This window comes from Neomonachus schauinslandi, chromosome 4 (assembly GCF_002201575.2).
Source record: "Neomonachus schauinslandi chromosome 4, ASM220157v2, whole genome shotgun sequence".
NCBI classification, from domain to species: domain Eukaryota; kingdom Metazoa; phylum Chordata; class Mammalia; order Carnivora; family Phocidae; genus Neomonachus; species Neomonachus schauinslandi.
The window spans coordinates 161811285-161832996 of record NC_058406.1 but is presented as its reverse complement, the minus strand read 5'-3'; the positions used below and the strand labels follow the sequence as shown (position 1 = coordinate 161832996).

The 21712-nt window shown below is 32.0% G+C and overlaps 1 protein-coding gene across 3 annotated transcripts in view; it reads left to right on the top strand.

The window, feature by feature from the left end:
- Positions 1-21712, top strand: part of CSMD3 (CUB and Sushi multiple domains 3) — a 1204765-nt gene that overhangs the window by 1124078 nt on the left and 58975 nt on the right. For 2 of the 3 annotated variants that reach the window (XM_044914284.1, XM_021688377.1), the window contains 6 exons: positions 49-195; positions 2442-2630; positions 7557-7742; positions 9284-9478; positions 12592-12765; positions 19360-19533. In XM_044914284.1, coding sequence (XP_044770219.1) covers positions 49-195; positions 2442-2630; positions 7557-7742; positions 9284-9478; positions 12592-12765; positions 19360-19533 — 1065 coding nt within the window. The remainder of the gene's footprint in view (positions 1-48; positions 196-2441; positions 2631-7556; positions 7743-9283; positions 9479-12591; positions 12766-19359; positions 19534-21712) is intronic. The other variant, XM_021688378.1, reaches the window with a different exon arrangement.

Below are 21712 nucleotides of genomic sequence, written 5' to 3'. Positions count from 1 at the left end.
AACAGAATTGTTCAGTTATGTCTAAATTATATTATTTTCTTTCCAAAGGACCAAATATTCAAAGTCCAGTGCTTATTTCCCTCAGTGGAGATTATTCATCTGCTTTTAATATAACAAGCAATGGTCATGAAGTATTTCTCCAATGGTCAGCAGATCATGGCAATAACAAAAAAGGGTTCCGGATAAGATATATAGGTATGTGATACTTACAACTTCAGTACACATCTCACCTACATCCTCAGTATGGTTGTGGCTAGAGAGCAAAGACACAGACCCTATTCAATTAGACATGAATTTAAATCACAGTTCCTCCACTGAGGCTTCTTGAGCAGTTTATGTAAACTCTCTGTGTCTCAGTGTCCCCACTGTCATGATAATCCTACCTCTTGGGACTTTTGAAAAGATTAAAAGCATTTAGGATATTGATGACTTATATATGTTAGTTATAAGTTAAACTCTGATATTTTTAATGCCTTTTTCCAATAGATTTGTTTCCCTTGCATTCTCACGAAATAGTAACACTGTTGCTCAAATGTGTGTATCTGACCTATTTAATAAGTCCTTGATATGAGAAGGTTAAACAAAAGCCAAATGTACAACGGTAAAAATCTTTGTTTTTGTTTTTATCATCTATTTATGATACTTGTTAAATAAGTCTAATATTGAAAGGAAAATGACCAACACATAATTAAAAACCTTTAGTTTTGAAAAAAAGAGTTGTTTTGTCATTACTGCTTTTCACTAAGTAGTGTTTAAAAAGATATGGGCTGAAAATCCTTTTTAATATTGAGATGAAATAACTTTTCTATATGCCTTCCTGTTTATAAGGTCTAATGATACTGAGCCAATAATTTTCGTTTCTTGTTGAATAAGTGTATATAAATGTTCTTCATTGTACAAAGATTATGTTCCTTTTTTTCCCATCCTAAATCATGGCAGACCCATGGGTATGTGCTCAATAACAGAATATTTCAGAACTAATCAGGCAACTCTTTGCTGTACAGTGTTCAGACCATGTCTCCCCAACCCAAGAATCATTGCTAATCAGTTCAACTGAAAATTACTTTCATAAATATTTTATAAACATTTCTGACAAAACAATTATAGACATAGGCTTCAATAAATTTTGAATTTTAGTTCTTAAAATATACTTTCATATTTACTTATTTATATAAATTTCCATATATAGTGTACAAATAAAATAATTTTTGTCTATTTACTTTGATTTTAAACTTATAAGATGATAGTTTGATTTTAATTTATTAACAATTTGTCTTTTACACTTCAAAATTGACTTGTCACTGACATCACAATACTAATATGTTATAAATTTTGTCCTACAATAGATTTGCTTTAAATTTTTCAAAAATGTTATTAGGCATACAAAGAAGAAATGCTTTAAAAATTCAAATATATGCCCCAGTCATCATTAATTTTTTTCATATTTGAATCATTTTTCTAGCATGTGAACAATATAAATGTCTTTTTATTAAATTTGTGCCCAAAGATGGAATTTAAAGGTCAGCACATTAAATTGTAGTTTTAATGATCATAATAACTTAAAGGGAAATTATTCAAATCAATTATAAACATTAAATTGACTGTATTATAGACTAAATCTTTATGTTGATATTCATGATAAATTTTTGTATAAATATATTGAAAACAGCACTTTAACCCCAAGAATAACTTGACATATTGTATATTTTTCCTTTAGAAATAACAGGTTATGACATATATATTCCAAGTCCAATCTATTTCTTTCTAGTTACCACTAAAGTCTTATTTTTCTCAGATGAATACACTGAAGTTACAAAGGGTAAATGGATCCTGCCAGGCTGAATAGTCTTAAAAGTACATATATATGAAAAAGCCATTTGACATTATCTTTTGACATTTCAGACTTCAGAAGATGAAGAAAGTTTTATTTTATTGACATTTTTATCACCATATGTAAGCATTCTTGACAGCATGGAAACTCTTTAATAAACTGGGAGAGAGGATTATGGAATGTGGGGGGTCTATTTAGACATCAACCAAAATGAAATGCATGACCTAACATGATATAGGTGTCTGGAAATAACTTCAAAGTTACATGTAAACAACATGCTCTAAAATATTACTACCAAGACTGGCATTTAAGTCCTTCAAATTACAAGAAGTACAGCTTCCAAAATTCACTGAAATATTTGTAGAGTTTTTGAACCACCAGGGTGTTAAGAAAAATATGTATATTTCAATTCAGAAGACCTCTTCTGTGATGATAAAATGTTCTGAGTTAGTTTTGTCTCCCAAAAGTTATGTCAATGGATTGTCAAGAGAATAGAAAATTATATGGTGTTCATAGGAAGTAAAATTCACACAGGTGGCAGTTACAATGCTGGATTGTAAAGAATTTCTGATTCATTAATTATACAGTGATTCTTTTGTCTTTTGAAAAGCTTTCTACTGTAGTACACCAGAATCTCCACCTCATGGATACATTATCAGTCAGACAGGTGGACAACTTAATAGTGTGGTCCGCTGGGCCTGTGACCGAGGATTCCGACTTGTTGGGAAAGGCAGTGCTGTGTGCAGAAAGTCTTCCTATGGTTATCATGCATGGGATGCGCCGGTCCCTGCTTGTCAAGGTGAAGTATATTATCCCCAAATGGAAAAACACATTAATAAAAGATTAACCCTGTTTAACTTTTGCATTTGTATCATTGAAACTTCCAAAAATATAAATATTCAGAAGCATATTATAGATGCCCCTCTTGAAAATGAGACTTAAAAATGCAGAATGATAAATTTGAGAAGAGTGAGACACGTTTTATAATTCATTTGTTGTGTGATTAATGCCTTTACTCTAACCACTCATACACCTGTACATACTTCAAAAAAATATTATTATTATGAATTTCTTTTTTAGAGAGAGAGAGAGCGTGCACGAGCAAGTAGGGTGGGGAGGGGCAGAGGGAGAGGGAAAGAGAGAATCTTAAGCAGGCTCCATGCCCAGCACAGAGCCCCACATTGGGCTCGATTTCACAACCCTGAGATCATGACCTGAGCCACAATCAAGAGTCCAATGCTTAACTAACTGAGCCACCTAGATGCCCCCACCTGAACACACTTTACTCATCCATCTACCATTCTCATTACTTTGTTGTCAGAAAATGATTGACCCAGAGCTGGAGATTGCTTTAGTGTGGAGTCTGCAGAGAGAAAAGAGAGGATAAGAGTGGGCAGGGTCACTGAAGATTTTCACTCTGAGCATGCAAAAATGTGCTCTCAGAGCAACAAATTTGAAAAAAGAAAATGTAACCAGCCACCACGTCATTTTTTCTTCACTGTTTAACTTGATAGAGATACGTCTTTCTTTTTCATTTGTATTTTGTTAACAATTGAGGCACTGTCAGAGTGTTGTATCCTGTTACAGCAAACAGAATGATAAGCTTCTTATTCAACAAATGGCACATTTTAGGTCTTTGGACTAGATCTTGTTTTTAAAAAGTAGTCTCTTAGCTAGGTATAGTTATAAAGACAAGTGCAATATCAGTTATACCAAAAAATGTAATGTCATTGGACTTAGAAAATTTTTAATATTTAGCATATCACACTATTTTGTCCATATGAAATTTAATTTTATATTTGATTTATTCTACCCAGCATATAGAGGTGTATTAAACAACTATGAACCCTCACATTAAAAAAATGTAGAATACTCTCAGTTAATGAATAATGGGTCTTGCCTATAATCTACTTATCAGAAGGAAGTTATATAAAACAAATAAAATATAAAATCAATTAAAATTTAAAATTGAACAACAGCAAGTTAAAATAAGCATAGATATTACCAAACACCCGGAATGGGTTCTTTTACCTGTTAAACTGTAATTTTAATTCATGAAAAGATAACTCTCACCAGCATGTATAAATAAATGAGAAATGAAAGAACTGTTGTTTCCTTGTTCTGTTGATACAGGAAATATTAATCGCTTACTAGAATTCTGTGAAAAGTCATAACCTTAGTGGCTTACCAACATTGAAAAAGCTGACTTCATGTTGAACAGATATATTTTAATAAACTATGAAAACATCTGCTTTTCTTTGACTAATGAATAGTAGTCACAAATTCTTAGTATTTCCCAGAACTGGTTTGGAAAAGAATCTTTGATCTTATAATTTCAGAATCATGGGAATTTAGAAAATATATAAACAATAACATCTAAACCATATATACTTTAAATATATATTAAAATGACCTGACTTTGAACTAGTACATTTCAGTTGTGTAATGATTGCTTAGATATATGAGGACATATATAATAATCTTTAAGAAATCTTTAGTAAAAATAATTGCTTATTGGTTGAAATAAAAAAATCCTAAACTTTCTGAAATTTTGAAATTGCTTTGTATAGTCAGCACTATAATTTCATTGAATTTTTTGATATATAATACATTTACATATGGGTTCATTTTTTTCATTGTTCTTGATTTAAAATGTTCTACAATTAGAATAGTTAAATCAAAATGCAGTTAAAAAGATATTTGGCATAGTAAAATGATAACAAGGAGACATTCCAAAATTGATCTTTTATTATTACTGAAACAATTTTAAAAGATTAATTAGTTAATAAAAACCTTTGTTGTATGTGATCTATCTGTATTTGAACATAGCTAATTAAAATGAACTGGTTAAATGTCATTGGGAAGAGCTATTCACATAATGCAAATTTTTGTTTTGTTCCAAGTTTGTTTTATATTCTTCAGTCATTTTTTTTGCTTTATTTCTTCAGTCTCCTTATACATCCTCATGTATATTTACTTGAGCAACACTTACACAATGTGAAAACAGAAAAAGATAGAAAATCCAATCTGATCTTTCTAGTTGGGTTAGGCAGGTGTTTTATCTGTTCGTCTGTGCATCAAATAAGCCTTCACTGATTTCCTCTTCTTCAGGAATTGAACCAGTCTCATCTCACTATGCATTTGGGTTTTGTATAGTGTTATGTAGAAACAGTCTCTTTGCATTCCCTGCCTCACTTTTAACCTGTGCTCTTCTGAGGGTTCTGTAGAGAAGCCTCTGTGACAACCACTCAGTGATGATGGTTTTTTTTTGAAATTGATTTTTTTTTTTAATTTTATAGATGAGAAGTTAAGTTCATAATCTACCCACAGGCATAGTTGTCGTCCTATCATTTGAGCATGTTGCCATTTTCTTAGGTCTAAAATATAGCCATTTTAGGGGCACATGGGTGGCTCAGTTGGTTAAGCGACTGCCTTCGGCTCAGGTCATGATCCTGGAGTCCCAGGATGGAGTCCCGCATCGGGCTCCCTGCTCAGCAGGGAGTCTGATGTGGGGCTCGATCCCAGGACCCTGGGATCATGACCTGAGCGGAAGGCAGATGCTTAATGACTGAGCCACCCAGGCGCCCCTTCTTTTCTTTTTATTATGTTACGTTAATCACCATACATTACATCTTTGGTTTTTGATGTAGTGCTCCATGATTCATTGTTTGCGTATAACACCCAGTGCTCCATTCAATACGTGAATACCCTCTTTAATACCCATCACCAGGCTAGCCCATCCCCCCACCCTCAGTTTATTTCTCTAGAACCCTCAGTTTGTTTCTCAGAGTCCATAGTCTCTCATGGTTCATCTCCCCCTCCGATCTCTCCCCCTTCATTTTTCCCTTCCTGCTACCTTCTTCTTCTTCTTTTTTTTTTTAACATATAATGTATTATTTGTTTCAGAGGTACAGGTCTGCAATTCAACAGTCTCACACAATTCACAACACTGACCATAGCACATACCCCCCCCCAGTGTCTATCACCCAGCCACCCCATCCCTCCCACCCCCCACCACTCCTTTTTAAACTTTATTTCCTTTCTACTTTGATCTAAGTTCAACCTACACTACTCCAATAATGTATAGTTGATTTTTTTTTTAATCAGTAAATACACAGTCTTTGGTGGGGTTCTGTAGGGAGATGACTTATTACAAATTGAAATTCCCAAAAGTCCTAAGTAGAAATATCAACATTGCTTGAACAGACATCAGGGAACCATTTACGTCTGCAACATGATAGAAGGGATAATAACATAATTATATGAGATTGCCTATATAATTTATTAAGTCAATGTTACTGCTTTTCTGTTTATAATTTTCAAGTTATCAGATTATGAAAGATCAAACCGTGCACCAGTAGGGAGTCTGCCATTCAATTTTGTGAATGTCATATAGATTTCACTAAGATATTTCACTTCATAGTGAAATTCACATGGATTAATTAAAATTAAACACCTAAGTGGTAGGTTTTCTGAAAGAAGTTGAAAAACAATTTTAGGTTGAAATGAAAGCTAGGTAACTAGAACACAAGTCTGTCAATATTAAAACCAAACTCAAACCTTTCTGTTCTTTATTTCTTTTAATATGAGAAAAATGTACTTATAAGTCTAGTATATTTTATAGGAAACCTAGAAGACTAGATATTTCAGAATTCAGAAATTTTCTGATTTTATAGAGGTAATACAGTACACATACCAGATGTTACATAACTCCAGCTGGTTGTGGAGCTATACCCATAATCATATACACTAGTTTTTGTGCAGACATATGTACAAATATTTACACATATCTGAATATGATAGAAAAGATACAAATCTCATTTTAATCAGGGTTTTGCTGCCAAATATATTCACTGAAAGCTTATGTTTTTTTCTTTGATTTTGGAGATGCAAATTTGTACTGGTAAAGATGGCAAACAATCAATCTTAGAGTATATCTGTATAGTCATTTGAATTTATGAGATGTGAAAATACCTGATATACAATAAAGTAAATAAAAATTTCTACTGTAACTATCACATTATGGGAAAACTAATTTCAACTAAATCAGATTCATTGTAGATGAAAACCAAGACATCTAAGACATATCAATGAAATGCAGGATGATTCAACCTAGGTTTTAAGACAATATGTCCAGCCCCTATATTTATTAAACATGTTGATCACATGATATTCTATAGATGGTGCCCAAGCACATAGAGTTTGGACCTAAAACAAAGCAATATCCAGCTTCCAGTTAAAATAAATCTAAGCATCTATGCGTTGTATTCCTGGCCAAAGCCCTGGTGAGTATTAGTTACCAACACCTTTATAATCTTTAATAATTATCTGTCAAATTAATTGACCAAACTTGTTATGTGATGGCCCAGTTATGGATTAGCCCTAGATACACCCTATATTTATCCAATTTTCATTATCATATAATTTATATAAATGCTGATAACCATGCACACACTGACAAGAAACCAAGTAAGAAACCCAGAAATAAAGCATTAATGATGTATGGATTCACCAATCAAAAAAAAAAAAACGCATTCAATAGGAGTTTGAAATAAATTATTCAAAAAGTTATGGTTCAGGAAAGCCTTTCTAGGAGATATTCTGAAATTGTTTCAGAGGAATTAATAAAATCCCAAATAGTTTACATGCTTTACAATTTAAGAGACTTATCTACTAAATTAAGTATTTTTCTGTTTCTATGATTTTGTACATGTATTTATTCTAGCAATTTCCTGCGGGATTCCTAAAGCTCCAACAAATGGAGGAATACTCACAACAGACTACTTGGTAGGAACCCGAGTTACCTATTTTTGTAATGATGGATATAGATTGTCGTCTAAGGAACTTACCACTGCCATATGTCAATCAGATGGAACTTGGAGCAATCATAACAAGACCCCTCGCTGTGTTGGTATGTGTGTTAAGGAAATGGTATCATTTGTGTTTCTATTGGCATCTTGTATGCTTTAAAAGTTTATGTATTGTTCAAATTTTAGAACTAATCCCTGAAGTGAAATGTGATGTCTAAGAGGGAAATAAAAGTTAATTAAGCTGTCTTGTATCATGAACAACTAGAAGACAGTATAAGGACATAAACTCCAGAATATTTATGTCAAAAAATTAAAGTGAATTTTATTTTACATAACACAGTTTCACTTATTTTGTAAACATTCATCCATCAGTCAGCATGTACTTTCTGTATATGTCCTTAAACAAATTTAAAGATTTATAATTAATAAAATTATATTCGAATACATTCAGCTCTGATTTTTATAAGGACAAAAGATGTTGCTAAGATGATCCATAACCTCAACTTCCATCAGTATACTTCAGGTCACTTCCACTTAGAATATTTCCATTGCTTTCATTACTACTTTAATAGGTAAATGAATATTATGTAATGGTGACAGCAAATAATTCTGTTAAAATATTTGGTAGCAAAAGAATTGGAAAATGTTGGCTTAAATAAGGTTTTTTGTCTCTATATTACATTTATTTCTTATCACTTAATACTAACATTTCAACTTAGTTATTTCATTTAAAATGAAAGTTGTTAAATTATGTGTAGTCCTAACATAGGTATTGAATCATGCTTCTGTTTATCTTATGTTGAGTAAGTTTTGAATTAGCCAAAGTTTATAACACAACTCTTGCACAAAGACACCATTCTCATAAAACAGATTTCCTCAAAATACAGTCCTTCCAAAATTTCTGAATTAATGAGACTATGTTGTTTCCATATATTGCCTATTGTGACCAATGCTGCAATGAACATGAGCATGCAGATATCTCTTTGAGATCCTGATTTCATTGCCTTTGGATGTATACCCAGATTGGGATTACTGAATCATATGGTAGTCCTCTTTTTCATTTATGAGGATCTTCCATATTGGCTCTACATATATATTCCATAATGGCTGTGCCGGTTTACATTTCCACCAACTTGTACCAGGGTTCCCTTTTTCCTACATCCTGTCATTTGTATCTCATAAAAGTTGGGAAGAAAGATTTCAAAAAGAATACTTTTAAATCAGCTTCAAAGAAAAGAGAAAATTTTAACAAATTAATATAATTGGGATGATTCATACTAAAATACATTTCATGTCTTTCTGTATTAAGGAATAAATTTGGATATGATAATATCCAAGAAAGAAAAGAAAGAAGAGGGTATAGGTAAGGCAGTAATAAAGATACTGGGTAAATAGAATAATATGTACACAGACATTGAAGTGTGAAATAGTATAACATATTCAAGGAACTGCCAGCAATACCATAGAGCTGGGGACTGGAAAAGATTAACATGAAAAATAAATTTTTAAAAAAGCTGAAGGACTTTGGCACAATAGTGAATGAATTAAGGTAGTGGTGATGTAGGGGATGGAATAGATACAAGATACAGTTAAGTAGAACAGGCATGACTGATTAACATTTATGTTCTTGGTTATGGTATAGTTGTTACATGTCCAAGCATCAATTCCTTTACCTTGGAACATGGAAGATGGCGAATTGTGAATGGCTCCCATTATGAATACAAAACTAAGGTAGTTTTCAGCTGTGATCCTGGTTATCATGGGCTAGGTCCTGCTTCTATTGAATGTCTTCCTAATGGTACCTGGAGTTGGAGAAATGAAAGACCATATTGCCAAAGTAAGTATCCACTCAGCTAAACTTATTTCATAAGCTATTCTTTTTTTAATTTAAATTCAATTAATTAACATATAATATATGATTTGTTTCAGGGGTACAGGTCTGTGATTCATCAGTCTTATATAAATACCCAGTGCTCATTACGACACATACTCTCCTCACTTGATTGAATTGTTTGGTCACTTCCTTTTCCAAACACACTAGAGCAATAATGAGATAATATTATTAAAAAGACAATTTATTCTCATTAAATTTTAAAATTTTGTAACTTTTTTTTTTTTTTAGTAAATGCTCATAAAAAAAGCACCAGCTTTTGATACAGAAATCCTGTGTTTGGATTCTAAGTCTATCATTTACTACAATAACTTGATAATGCCTATTGTATACTTAAAACTTGCCAGGCAGGCACTGCTTTTAGCCCTTTACGTGTATTAATTCATTTATTGTTTAGTCCATATCTTATGAAGTAGTTGATATTATTATACTTATTTTGTCAAAAAAAGAAACTGAGCCCCAGGTTTAATAATTTCTACACAAATCACAGAACCTATAAATGGTGAAGAAATGAGATTCAATCCAAGCTGTCAGACTATACCCTCTGGCTTTTAATCACTATATTATATGATGTTCATTTTCTCTGATCCTAAATTTCTTAAGCCAGAAAATTACAATAATACCTACCTTGTAGTTATTATAAAGATTTAATGGTATGTTATCTTGAAAATATCAGCTCGAACCTGATTCACAGCATGACCTCAATATTTATTGAATCAAATTGAACATATTGTTATTCTATTTCCATGCATTCTTATTATATAAATTGCCAGTATCTGATATAGATAAGTTAACTGAACATAGGACATTCAGGTGAAATATTATGAAGTCCCTACATTTATTGAGTATTTACTTTGTGCCAGGAAATATGCTAGGCTGAAAATTCATTCTTTTCATTTTGTGCCCAACACAACTCTGGCATTTATGACATAAACACTCATAATTTATAAATAAACTAATAAAGGAATCAGAAGTCTAAATAGGATTATGATTATGAAGAATTTCAACACAGCAAACAATTGTCTTTGTGTAATAAGTATGCGAGTATCTACTATTATTTTATTGATGAATATTCTATTTTGCAATCTATTTTTTTAATATCCATATAAGGGGGTTTCCCTCTTTTGTAAGATAATCATATTGATGAATTAAAACCTCAAAAATAGATGTCAAAACTATAATTGTGATATTCTAAAAATATGGCATCTATATTTTTTAATTTTTGCCCTGTTCTTTCATATTTTCTCCTAGGAGTTTTCTTTGCTTCTAGCCTCGTTGTTCTTCCAGTATTATTTCATTATAGAGGCACATGGGATAGAGAAATTTCAAAGAGCTATGAAAAAATTGTCTACAATAAAATCTTTAATTTAATCAGGCATTCAACAAATGTTTGTCTTGTTCTTTTGTGATGATGTAGAAGGGTTTAAGGGATCATCTATGATGTTGAAGGGTTTAAGAGATACATAAAATGAGGTCCCTGCCTACAGGTAAGAGTGGGGGAAAGACAAAGAATTTAAGATAGCATTTCATTGAGAAAAATGGAAAGAATAGTGATTTTGCTGATTCTCTATTCATCTTTTAAATTAAAATAATATAAATATTAATATTATTAATATTAATAAATAGTATAGCTACTGCAAAGTGTTGTTGAGGGATTGGTTCAAAACAATCACTATATTTAAAATTTTACATGCAACAATTTAAAGTTTGCAAATTTTCTCTTTGTCTGCCTAATGGACACCTAAAGCCTAGATCTGAAAGTCAGCACTGTAGGCTGGTGGCTAAATATTGGATTCTGGAGTTTGACCACTGGGTTTTAATTTTGATTTAGCTATTTATAGGCTGTGTGACCTTATTGAAGTTACTTAACTACTATGTACTCCTATCCTAGTCCATACAATTCAGATAGTGACTCCACCTACCTCATAGAGTTGTTTTGAGAATTATTTAACTTAAAGCACTAGTAATAGTGTCTGGTACAAAATAAGCACTCAATAAACATTATCCACTATTGTTTTTTATTCAAGAAAGACATTTTATTTGCACTCTTTAAATATGAAGGAGTTATAAGAGCTGGGTTCTAAATGACCTAGTGAGTCAACCTCTTTTTTAGTTTTTTAAAACCTACAAACAAAATGTGAAATATCATTCTATCTAATGGTTTTTCTGAAAGTCAAATGATATTTTACATGTATATTTCTTTATAAACTGTGGAGATCTCAACAAAAATTACTTGTAATTACAAGCATACCTCAGAGATATTGTGGGTTCAGTTCCAGACCACCCTAATAAAGCTAATACTGCAATAAAGGAAGTCAATAAAATTTTTGGCTTCCCAGTGCTTATATAAAAGTTATATTTACACTATACTGTAGTCTATAATGGCATTGTGTTTAAAAAATAATGTACCTATCCTAATTAAAAAATACTTTATTGCTAAAAACGCTATCATCTGAGCTTTCAGTGAGTGGTAATCACAGATCACCATAACGAATATAATAATAATGAAAAAATTTGAAATATTGTGAGAATTACCAAAATGTGACACAGAGACACAAAGTGAGCAAATATTGTTGGAAAAATTGCCCTCATAGTCTTACTCAATGCAAGGCAGTCACAAACCTTCCATTTGTAAAGGCGCAACATCTGCCAAGCTCAATAAAGTGAGGTATTCCTGTACTCTTTTAGCATTGTTTCATATTAAAGAGGAAATTTTGGCTCAGGTAAGTCAAAAGGATGGAAATCCTTCACCTTGTGATTTTTTTTTCTTTTATGACAACCTGCTGAGTGATCAGATTGGCTAAGCAAAGATGCAAAAGTAGTTTCGTTACATGTTGCTGTCCCTCAGAACGTTTTAAGAGAACTCAAAGAGGATAGATTTTAAATTGTGTCATCTATTTTCTCTGCATTTTCACACTCATTCGAAATGTCTTACAAATGTCGATTTCAGTTGTGAATATGTCAGATCATAGAGAATTCAAAGTGTTAAAAACATGGTTTTGTTATAAGTGCACATTGACTATGTCTCTAAGCATTTTTATTTTTTTATTGTTTTCAAGTTATTTCCTGTGGAGAACTACCTACACCTCCAAATGGAAATAAGATTGGAACTCAAACTTCATATGGCTCCACGGCCATCTTTACCTGTGATTCCGGATTCATGCTTGTGGGCTCTGCTGTACGGGAATGCCTTTCTTCAGGTCTTTGGAGTGGATCTGAAACCAGATGCCTAGGTACAGATTTTTGAATCATTTTAACCAACACACCCCCACCCCCCACCTCTGAAAAGGAGGCAGCTCTTTTTCCATAACAAAAGATGATCATTTATATTGACTCAGTAAGGATGCTAACCAGAAAATGTTTAACTTTAAAAATGTCTCATGGTAGAAAAGCTATTAAACAGATAACCCTTAAAGTTAATCAACTAGTATTTCAAATGAGAATCTTATGCCATTAAGGAGAGACACATTTTCCTCCAGGCATGTGAAAATAAAAAGGTGAAAACTAATTGCTGAAAATTATATGTCTGCATACTCAGCTGGATTAATCACTGTAGAAGTTAATTCATTCTAAACCATAGTCAATTCTCCTTTCACCTATTTGCTTAAGGTAATGATCGAAGGAGAAAAACGATTTCCGCATTTAAACTCTTTCTCCCTTTTAACTTCATAAGATTTTAACATGTGTAATATTACTTTCTATTAAACTTATTTAAAAAATATTTTTTCAAACCTGATTTTAGGCAAATGGGATTTTTCCCTCTTAGGGTTTTTTAATTCATAAAAAAAAAAACTGTTCAGTTAAAGAAACTGAACTAGCTAGTTCTTTTTGCCCTTCCTCCTTTATTATTAAAAGAATATAATGATTTATGCTTTATCTTTTTTTCAAAGACTTCAATAAATTTTTTAATATTAAGATAATGGTATGATTTATGATTTATTTTTCTCCAAAATGATTTCAAGATATGACAGCAAGTACTGAATTAAGCATAATGAAAATTTTTCTAATAATTATTCACTTGTCTGTTGGGAACAAGAGATAATCTTTTTGTTTACTAATTTAAGTATCATTGTTTATTATCAACCAGGGTATTGCTAGATGGGACAGTGTTTTGTCTATAAATATTTACTCTATTTAAGAATATGAGGCAAGGCAGAAAAGTCTATACTTTAACAATTTAGATACATATTGTTTTGCTTATAACTTGAGCATATTCATGTTAGTGCAATCATTATTTAAAACTTAAAAAGGTATAGCCACAGGTTTTGATTAAAATCCTTTTTTCCCCTCTCAAGTATATTTGTTAATAAGTACACTTGGAAGCCTAGCAACAATGGTTTCTTTATAAGAGCATGTATATTTGAATATGCCATAAGACTATTATATAAAAAAATGGTACAAAATTAAGTCTTTATATATTTATATAGGATTAAATAATCAAAATATTTTTCATAGTTCCAAACTGATTTTGGTTATGCAGATATCAATTACAGATTATTTAGTTTACATATAAACTTGAAAATGTATATGTAATCTAAATTTGAAATGCTATATTTTGTGGCTCTCTGCCCTGATGAACTGTTATTGTGTATTGTGTATTATTTATTGAATACTGTATATAGAGAGTGGTTTTATTCACCTGTTTAGAATCCTGATTCTGTTTTCTGAAGAGATAAGGTATAACAGGAAGATTTATAAGAAAACATTGCCTCTCAGTCTATGAAGACAGCATCACCATCCATTGCAGAAGATGTAGTGTTGACATCTAATATAAACTCCGAAGGATGTGGGTAGAAAGAAAATGCAATTGCCAAACAAGCAAATCCTAGAATCTTATGCTTGAACTTGACTTTAAGAATTAATGTAGTCCAGTCATTCTCATGTTTGAAAAAAACAAAAAACAAAAAACTTGTTCTTATAGCCACAGACACTTTTGGCTAATAATGGCCACTAGTATGTGCTTATGATCATTTCTCTAAATACAGTGCATTTATTCCTAGTCTGCCAGCATCTTATTATGAATTTTTCAGTTTTTCAGTTGAAACACCTGACTGTGACACTTGCCATGTGGGTGTCTCTGTGCCCACCACCTAGATTCTACAATTAACATTTTGTCATTTTTGCTTATTACATATCTATCTATCCTTCAAGCCTCTATCAATCCATCAGTTCATTTTTTTGGATGTATTTAAAAGTAACGTGCAGAATTCATTGTACTTTTTTGCTTAACATTTCAGCATGCATATCATTACCAAGAGTTTAATATTTGCTTACTTTTCTTGATTCCTTTTTACCATGGCAAAATGTGTATACAATGGAATGTATATATCATAAACACAAAATGAGATGCGTTTTGTCAAATGTGTGTAACTGTCTAACTTAAACCACTTTGTAGTTATACAATATTACTATTACCTTGGAAAGGTTCCTCATGGCCCTGTACAGCCAATCTGCAACTCCCTCCAACCCTGAGACAATAATTGTTTGTTTTGTTTTGTTTTTTTACCATATGTTAGTTTTCCCTTTCTAGAAATCCTTACGATTGGAATTCTAAATTATATACCGTGTAAGACTTCTTTCATTCTCTTTCCATGTTGTTGTGTGTGTATCACTATTTTTTTTAATTGCTGAATAGAATTCCATTATATGAATATGCCACATGTTGGTCAATCCCCTATTGATAGACACCTGACCCTTGTCCAGTTTTGGGGCTATTATGAAGAAAGGTGCAATGAATATTCATGTAAAAATCTTTTTGTGAGCATACGTATTCATTTCTCTTAAAGATTTAGGAGTAAAATTCCTGGAAGAGTTCTTGTCTCACATTTTCTCCAGCATGTGGTATAGCCAGTCTTTTAATTTTATCCATTCCATTGGGTGCATAAAGGTATTTTATAACATTTTAATACGCATTGTCTTGATGATTACTGATAGAGTACAGTTTCTTGAGCTTTTTGGCCACTTGTAAATTTTCCTTTGTGAATTGGTGAAGTATTTTTTATATTGAATTGGCTTTTATTATGAACTGTAGGAGTCTTTGTATATTCTGGTGGTAAGGACTTCATTATTATGTGCTTTATAGATATTTTCTTGCAGCCTGTGACTTGCTTACTTATTTCTTCTTTTAATAGGCAGAAATTTTAAATTTTTTAAAGTCTATCTTTTCTGGTTATTGCTTTTTGTGTCTTGTTTACAAAACTTTTACTCGGCTAGGAGTCACAAAGATTTTCTTTCATATTTTCTTCTAGAAGTTTTATAGTTTTTGGAGTTACTTTTATATCTAGGATTTATCTTTAATTTGCTCTTGTATGTATAATGAATGATGTAAAATTGAGGTTTAGTTTTTTTCTAGAAGGGCACTATTTGTTGAATAGGTTTTATAATAAGCCTTGAAATTTTGTATGTATATCTTTCAAATTTTTCTTAATTTTCAAGATAACTTTGGATACTGTGTATATTTCCAATTTCATATAAGTTTTAGACTTAGTTTATCAATTTTTATTTTTAAAAATATCTAGTAGGATTATGATTAGGTCACATTGAATCCATACATCATTTGAGGAGAATTTGCATCTGACAATGTTGAATCTTTGACATTAATAAGCATACTCTATTTAGTATATTTATTCATTTATTTAGGTCTTCAGTTTTTTGCAATAGCAATATTTTGTATTTTTAGCATAGAGATCATTTATGTCTATTGCTAAAATTATTCCTGAGAATATTTAATGTGTTTCTAATGTTATAAGTGAAATTGTTCATTTTTAATTACATTTTTCATTTAATTTACATTTTCACATTAATTGTTTGTTCCTAATATATAAAATATAATTATTTGAAATATTTATCTAGTATCCTGAAAACTTGCTGAATCATTAGTTTTAGGATTTTCTTAAAATTGGATTTTCCACATATGTATCATCTGAGCTTAGAATAGTTTTACTTTTCTGTTTTCCAAATTTATGCTTTCTTTCTTCCTTTGTATTAATGTTTGTACTGCACAGGGCCAATAAAACAATGTTAAATAGAACTGGTGAGAGTGGTCATCCTTGTCTTATTCCCTACGTGAGGAAGGAAGAATTCAGTATTTCTTTGGTAAATATGTTAACTGGAGCTTTTTCTTAGATGTCTTTTGGCATCTGGAGACTCAATTCTCAACAATAAACAATGCTCTGGATACCAGCTGGGTTTCCTATGATTCCACTCAATTCTATCACTGTCTACCTGGAGACAGCATCAGATTCCTTAGGTTAAAGTTTCTGTCTTTTTTTTTTCTTAAAGATTTTATTTATTTGAGGGTTAGGCATCTGCCTTTGGCTTGGGTCCTAGTCTCAGGGTCCTGGGATTGAGCCCCAAGTAGGGCTCTCTGCTCAGCAGGGAGTCTCTCCCTCTCCCTCTGTGCCCTCTTCCTCTGTGCTCCCTCTCTCTCTCTCTCGCTCTCTCAAGTAAATAAATGATCTTAAAAATGTATATTGTATTTATTTGAGAGAGAGAGAGAGAGCACAAGCTGGAGGAGGGGCAGAGGGAGAGGAAGAAGAAACTCCCCACTCAGTGGGGAGCCCGGGATCATGACCTGAGCCAAAGACAGATGCTTAACCAACTGAGCCACCCAGGTGCCCCTAAAAGTTCAGTCTTATAAAACTGCTTTCCATTCCCCCTTTAGATGCCAGTCGTAAGCCCAGGCTATTACCTGTGCTTCTGACTGGCTCTAAATCACAGATTCCTATGACCCCCTCCTTGGATTTGATTAATTTGCTAAAGTGGCTCACAGAACTCAGAGAAACATTTTACTTACTATACGGGTCTATTACAAGAGGATGTAACTCAGGCAGCCAGATGGAAGGAATGCATAGGGCAAAGTATGTGAGAATGGTGCGGAGCTTCCATGCTTTCTGAGGGCCCCACTCTCCTAAATCTTGTGTTCACCAACCCAGAGGCTCTCTGAACCCTGTGCTTTTGGTTTTTTATGGAGGCTTCATTGCCTGGGCATGATTGATTAAATCATTAGCCACTGGCAATTAATTCAACTTCCAGTCTTTCTCTCCTCCCTGGAGCTTCAACCTTCTAATCATATGGTTGGCTCCATTGGCACCCAGCCTACATACTTACGTGAGATCTCAAAGCCACCTCATTAACGTAACAAGACACATTTTTTTTCTTATCATTTAGGAAATTCCAAGAGTTTTAGGAGCTCTGTGCCAGAAACAGGGACCAAGACCAAATACATACTTCCTACTATAAATCATAATATTGCAGATGTCTTTATCAGGTTGAAAATTTCCCTTACATTCTAAATGCATTGTTAGTTTTCATCATGAATTGGTACTGAATTTTGCCAAATGCTTCTTCTTCATCTATTGAAGTAATCATATTTTCCCCCTTCACTCTATTAATATGTCACTATCTCACTCTGTCAAATTACAGTGGTTGATTTTATGTATGTTTCTAGATTGGTTTTCTAAAATTTTAATGAGTTCTGCATCTATTTTCATGATGGATATTGGTTTTCAATGTCTTCCAGTTTTACTACTGGGGCTGTGATTACCTCATAAAACAAATTAAGAAGTAATCCTTTCTTTTCTATTCTAAGAGTGTGTATATTTTTTTTTAACTTAAATATTTGGTTAAAACAGTAAAAACATTTGAGCCTGAGTGGTTTTTGTGGGAAGGATTTTGTTTAAGAATTCATGTACTTTTGGGGATGCCTGGGTGGTTCAATTGGTTAAGCATCTGACTCTTGATCTCAGCTCAGATCTTGATCGCAGGGTCATGAGTTCAAGTCCCACACTGTGCTCCATGCTGGGTGTGGAGCCTATTTAAAAAAAAAGTGTGTGGGGGGGATATTTGGGTGGCTCAATAGGTTGAACTTGGGACTCTTGGTTTTCATTTAGGTCATGATCTCCGGGACATGTAATAGATTGGGCTCCACCTCAGTGCGGAGTCCGCTTGTCCCTCTCCTGCCCCCTCTGCCCCTCCCCTGCCCCATGAGTGCATACACAGGCTCTTCCTCTCTATCTCTAAAATGAATGAATAAAATCTAAAAAAAAATTCAAGTACTTTAATAAATGAAAGACTATTCATATTTTCTATTTTATCTTGTGTTAGTTTTGGTATACAATTTTTAAAGCATATGCCCTTTTCTTCTGAACTGTTAAATGTATTGTCATAAAACTGTCCTTCATATTACCTTATCCTTTTAATTTCTGTAAGCTTGTAGTAGTATCACTTCATTTCTGTTATTGGTAATTTTGGTCTTTTTTGTGTATGCTAGATAGAATTAGCTAGGAGGTTAGCAATTTTTTTGCCATTTTTAAAGAAAGACATTTTAGCTTAGGTAATGTCCTCTGTGGTTTTCTATTTTCTATTTCCTTGATTTCGGTAACTATCTGCAATATATCCTTTCATCTACTTTGGCTTTATTTTGCTCTTCTTTTTCCTCTTCTTAAGGTGGAATCTTAACTCATTGATTGTGTATCTTTTTTTCCTTTCCAATAAAAGTGTTTAACACTATAAATCTTTTCACTAAACACTGATTTATCTGCATTCCTTAAATTTTGATATATTTTTATTTCTACACAGTTTGAAATGTTTTCTAACTACTTTTAGACCCAAGTGTTACTAGAAATAACATTTTCTTTTAAATCCCAAATATTTGGCATTTTGCTGAGTATCTTGTAGTTATCTTTATGTCATATTATCATGTTTGCATTATTTGTAGCATGCTTATAAATAAACTTTAAAAGTTTAGTAATGTTATATATGTATATAAGTACAAAAATAAAACTTAAATCACAATATTAAAAATATTACTTTCTGACCCATTTCAGCGGGTCACTGTGGAATTCCAGAGCTCATTGTGAATGGTCAAGTCATTGGAGAAAATTATGGATACAGAGACACAGTTGTTTATCAGTGTAATCCTGGTTTTCGATTAATTGGTTCTTCAGTAAGAATATGCCAACAGGATCACAACTGGTCTGGTCAGCTCCCATCCTGTGTGCGTAAGTAAGCATGACAGAAGTAATTAGAAGCCTCTGGTCTCATATAACTACCCATATTTTTTTTCTTAGGTAAGATACACACACACAAACAAACACACACATAAAACCATCCATAAAACCAAAAAAGTGGAAGAAAATATTGGAATGTCTGTTATTATTTATGTTTTATCATAAAGACAAGAAATTAAGTTCAGCTATTCTAGTATTTAATATGAATATACAATATTTATAAATGCATATTCTTATGTGGAAGGTATATTTTTGACAAATGTTAACTTACAAGGATTTGATTCCTTGAGACCAATGTGCAGCAGCATCAGTATTTTCATAATGTGATATTATGAAACTTTTTATAGTGAAAATACTTTGGATAATTTTTTTTCTAATAATTACGATGCTGTGGCTGTCATATCAAAATCAGATCCTGATGGAGTGTAATTAGTGGGGAAAAAACTTGTTAGACATGATATGAAGAACTATTGTTCTCATTTCAGTTCCATTACTAATTATATGTGCTAATGCAGGTCATTTAATCTCTCTAGGCCTTAATTCCATTATACATAAAGTGAATGGTTAAAGGTGTTTATAATTATCTTTCCTTTTAGCTTCAAAATCCATCTTATTCTTAAATCCATCAAGATTACATATACAGAGCTGATGTAATTATAGTATTTTTTCATAAAAGTTTATATGAAATATTTAAAATCTATTTAAAGTTTTGTTTTACAGCACTCTTTTCACTATTTTAAAATTCATACAAAATTGTGTAACACTATGTAATTTGGGAATTGTTTCAATAATATTTCTCACTGGTTCAAAAGATATCTATCTGACCTTTTAAGTTAATTTACTTATGAACTCTCACATGAAGAATAAAGTGGGATGTAAAATAAAAGTTTTTTGTTATTATTTTTTAAATACAGCTGCTGTGCTTTGTGGTTTCTATGTGTATGGCATAGATTTGCCCACTGTGCATTTAATTTGAATATAATAGCACAAAAGTAAGAATAGAATTGAATATTGATATTCAATACTTTTATTTTATTTTACTTACTTATAGTTTTAAAAATTCTTTTACTTTGCTTAATCCACTTAATCTCCACCAGTACACAGTATTTCACATCACAGTCTGTCTTATTTTGGACTAGAAAGGCAATTATCAATGTGTTCCGTATTTTTTTCTTTCTCCTGATCATTTCCATCCACAATTACTGACATTTATATCAAAATTGGTGTTAGAAAATGAGAATAAACCTGTAAATATGCTGTAATTATAACATCTTATGATCATACTATAGGCATTCTGGAGGCTTCAGATAAATAATGCATGGGACTTTTAGCATGGATTCACAGGAAATACTTCATTTATTCGGTGACTAATTACATCCATATTTATAGATTTCATTGTCAAATTTTTATTCAAACAAAACATATTTATTAAAGTTCTAGTTTCATGGAAAATACTTCCAGGTGTTGAAATTTAATAGAATAATGGACCATAGAGTTAATAATTAATATTGCTTTTCTAAGGGGTGTGTGTGTGTATGTGCGTGTGCATGTGCATATTCACACAGACTGATGATTTAAAGACAGCACATTATGCTTGGGTCTGTCCTAAATTTTTTTCCATTTCATCTATATTCAGGCATAGCCAACTAATACCACTGTTTTTTTTGTTGAGTAATTGAGACTATAAAAGAAAATTGGCCCTTGGGGTAAAACTGGTTTCTTTATTGATAATTTTAACAAGAATAAGATGCAGTTAAATTTCCAAATGAGTAGGTTGACATTAACAATACAGCTGAAAAATAACTGCTCTTGGGTCATTTCAAAAGTACTAAAAGTGACTATGGTTTTTCACTGTGCCCAGTTATGAAGCACTATTACTGGAGTTGCTTTGATTAATAGAGTGAGATGATGCAGTAAAACAGTTCACAGAAATACAGTTGTTTGGGAAAAGCTTAGCAGTACATAAAATCTAGAATAGAACTATAACCCTAAAAACATTTAAATAATTTATCTAATTGATACATTACTTCTAAACAAAATTGTGCTAAATTATCAAGTATCAATTGTGAAGAAGATAAGCCAGTAAAATCAACACGTTTACAGTGTTCATATTGGTATCTCAGAAGAGTAAGGAGAATGCTGCTACATCATGCAGTATTTTTATTGTTTA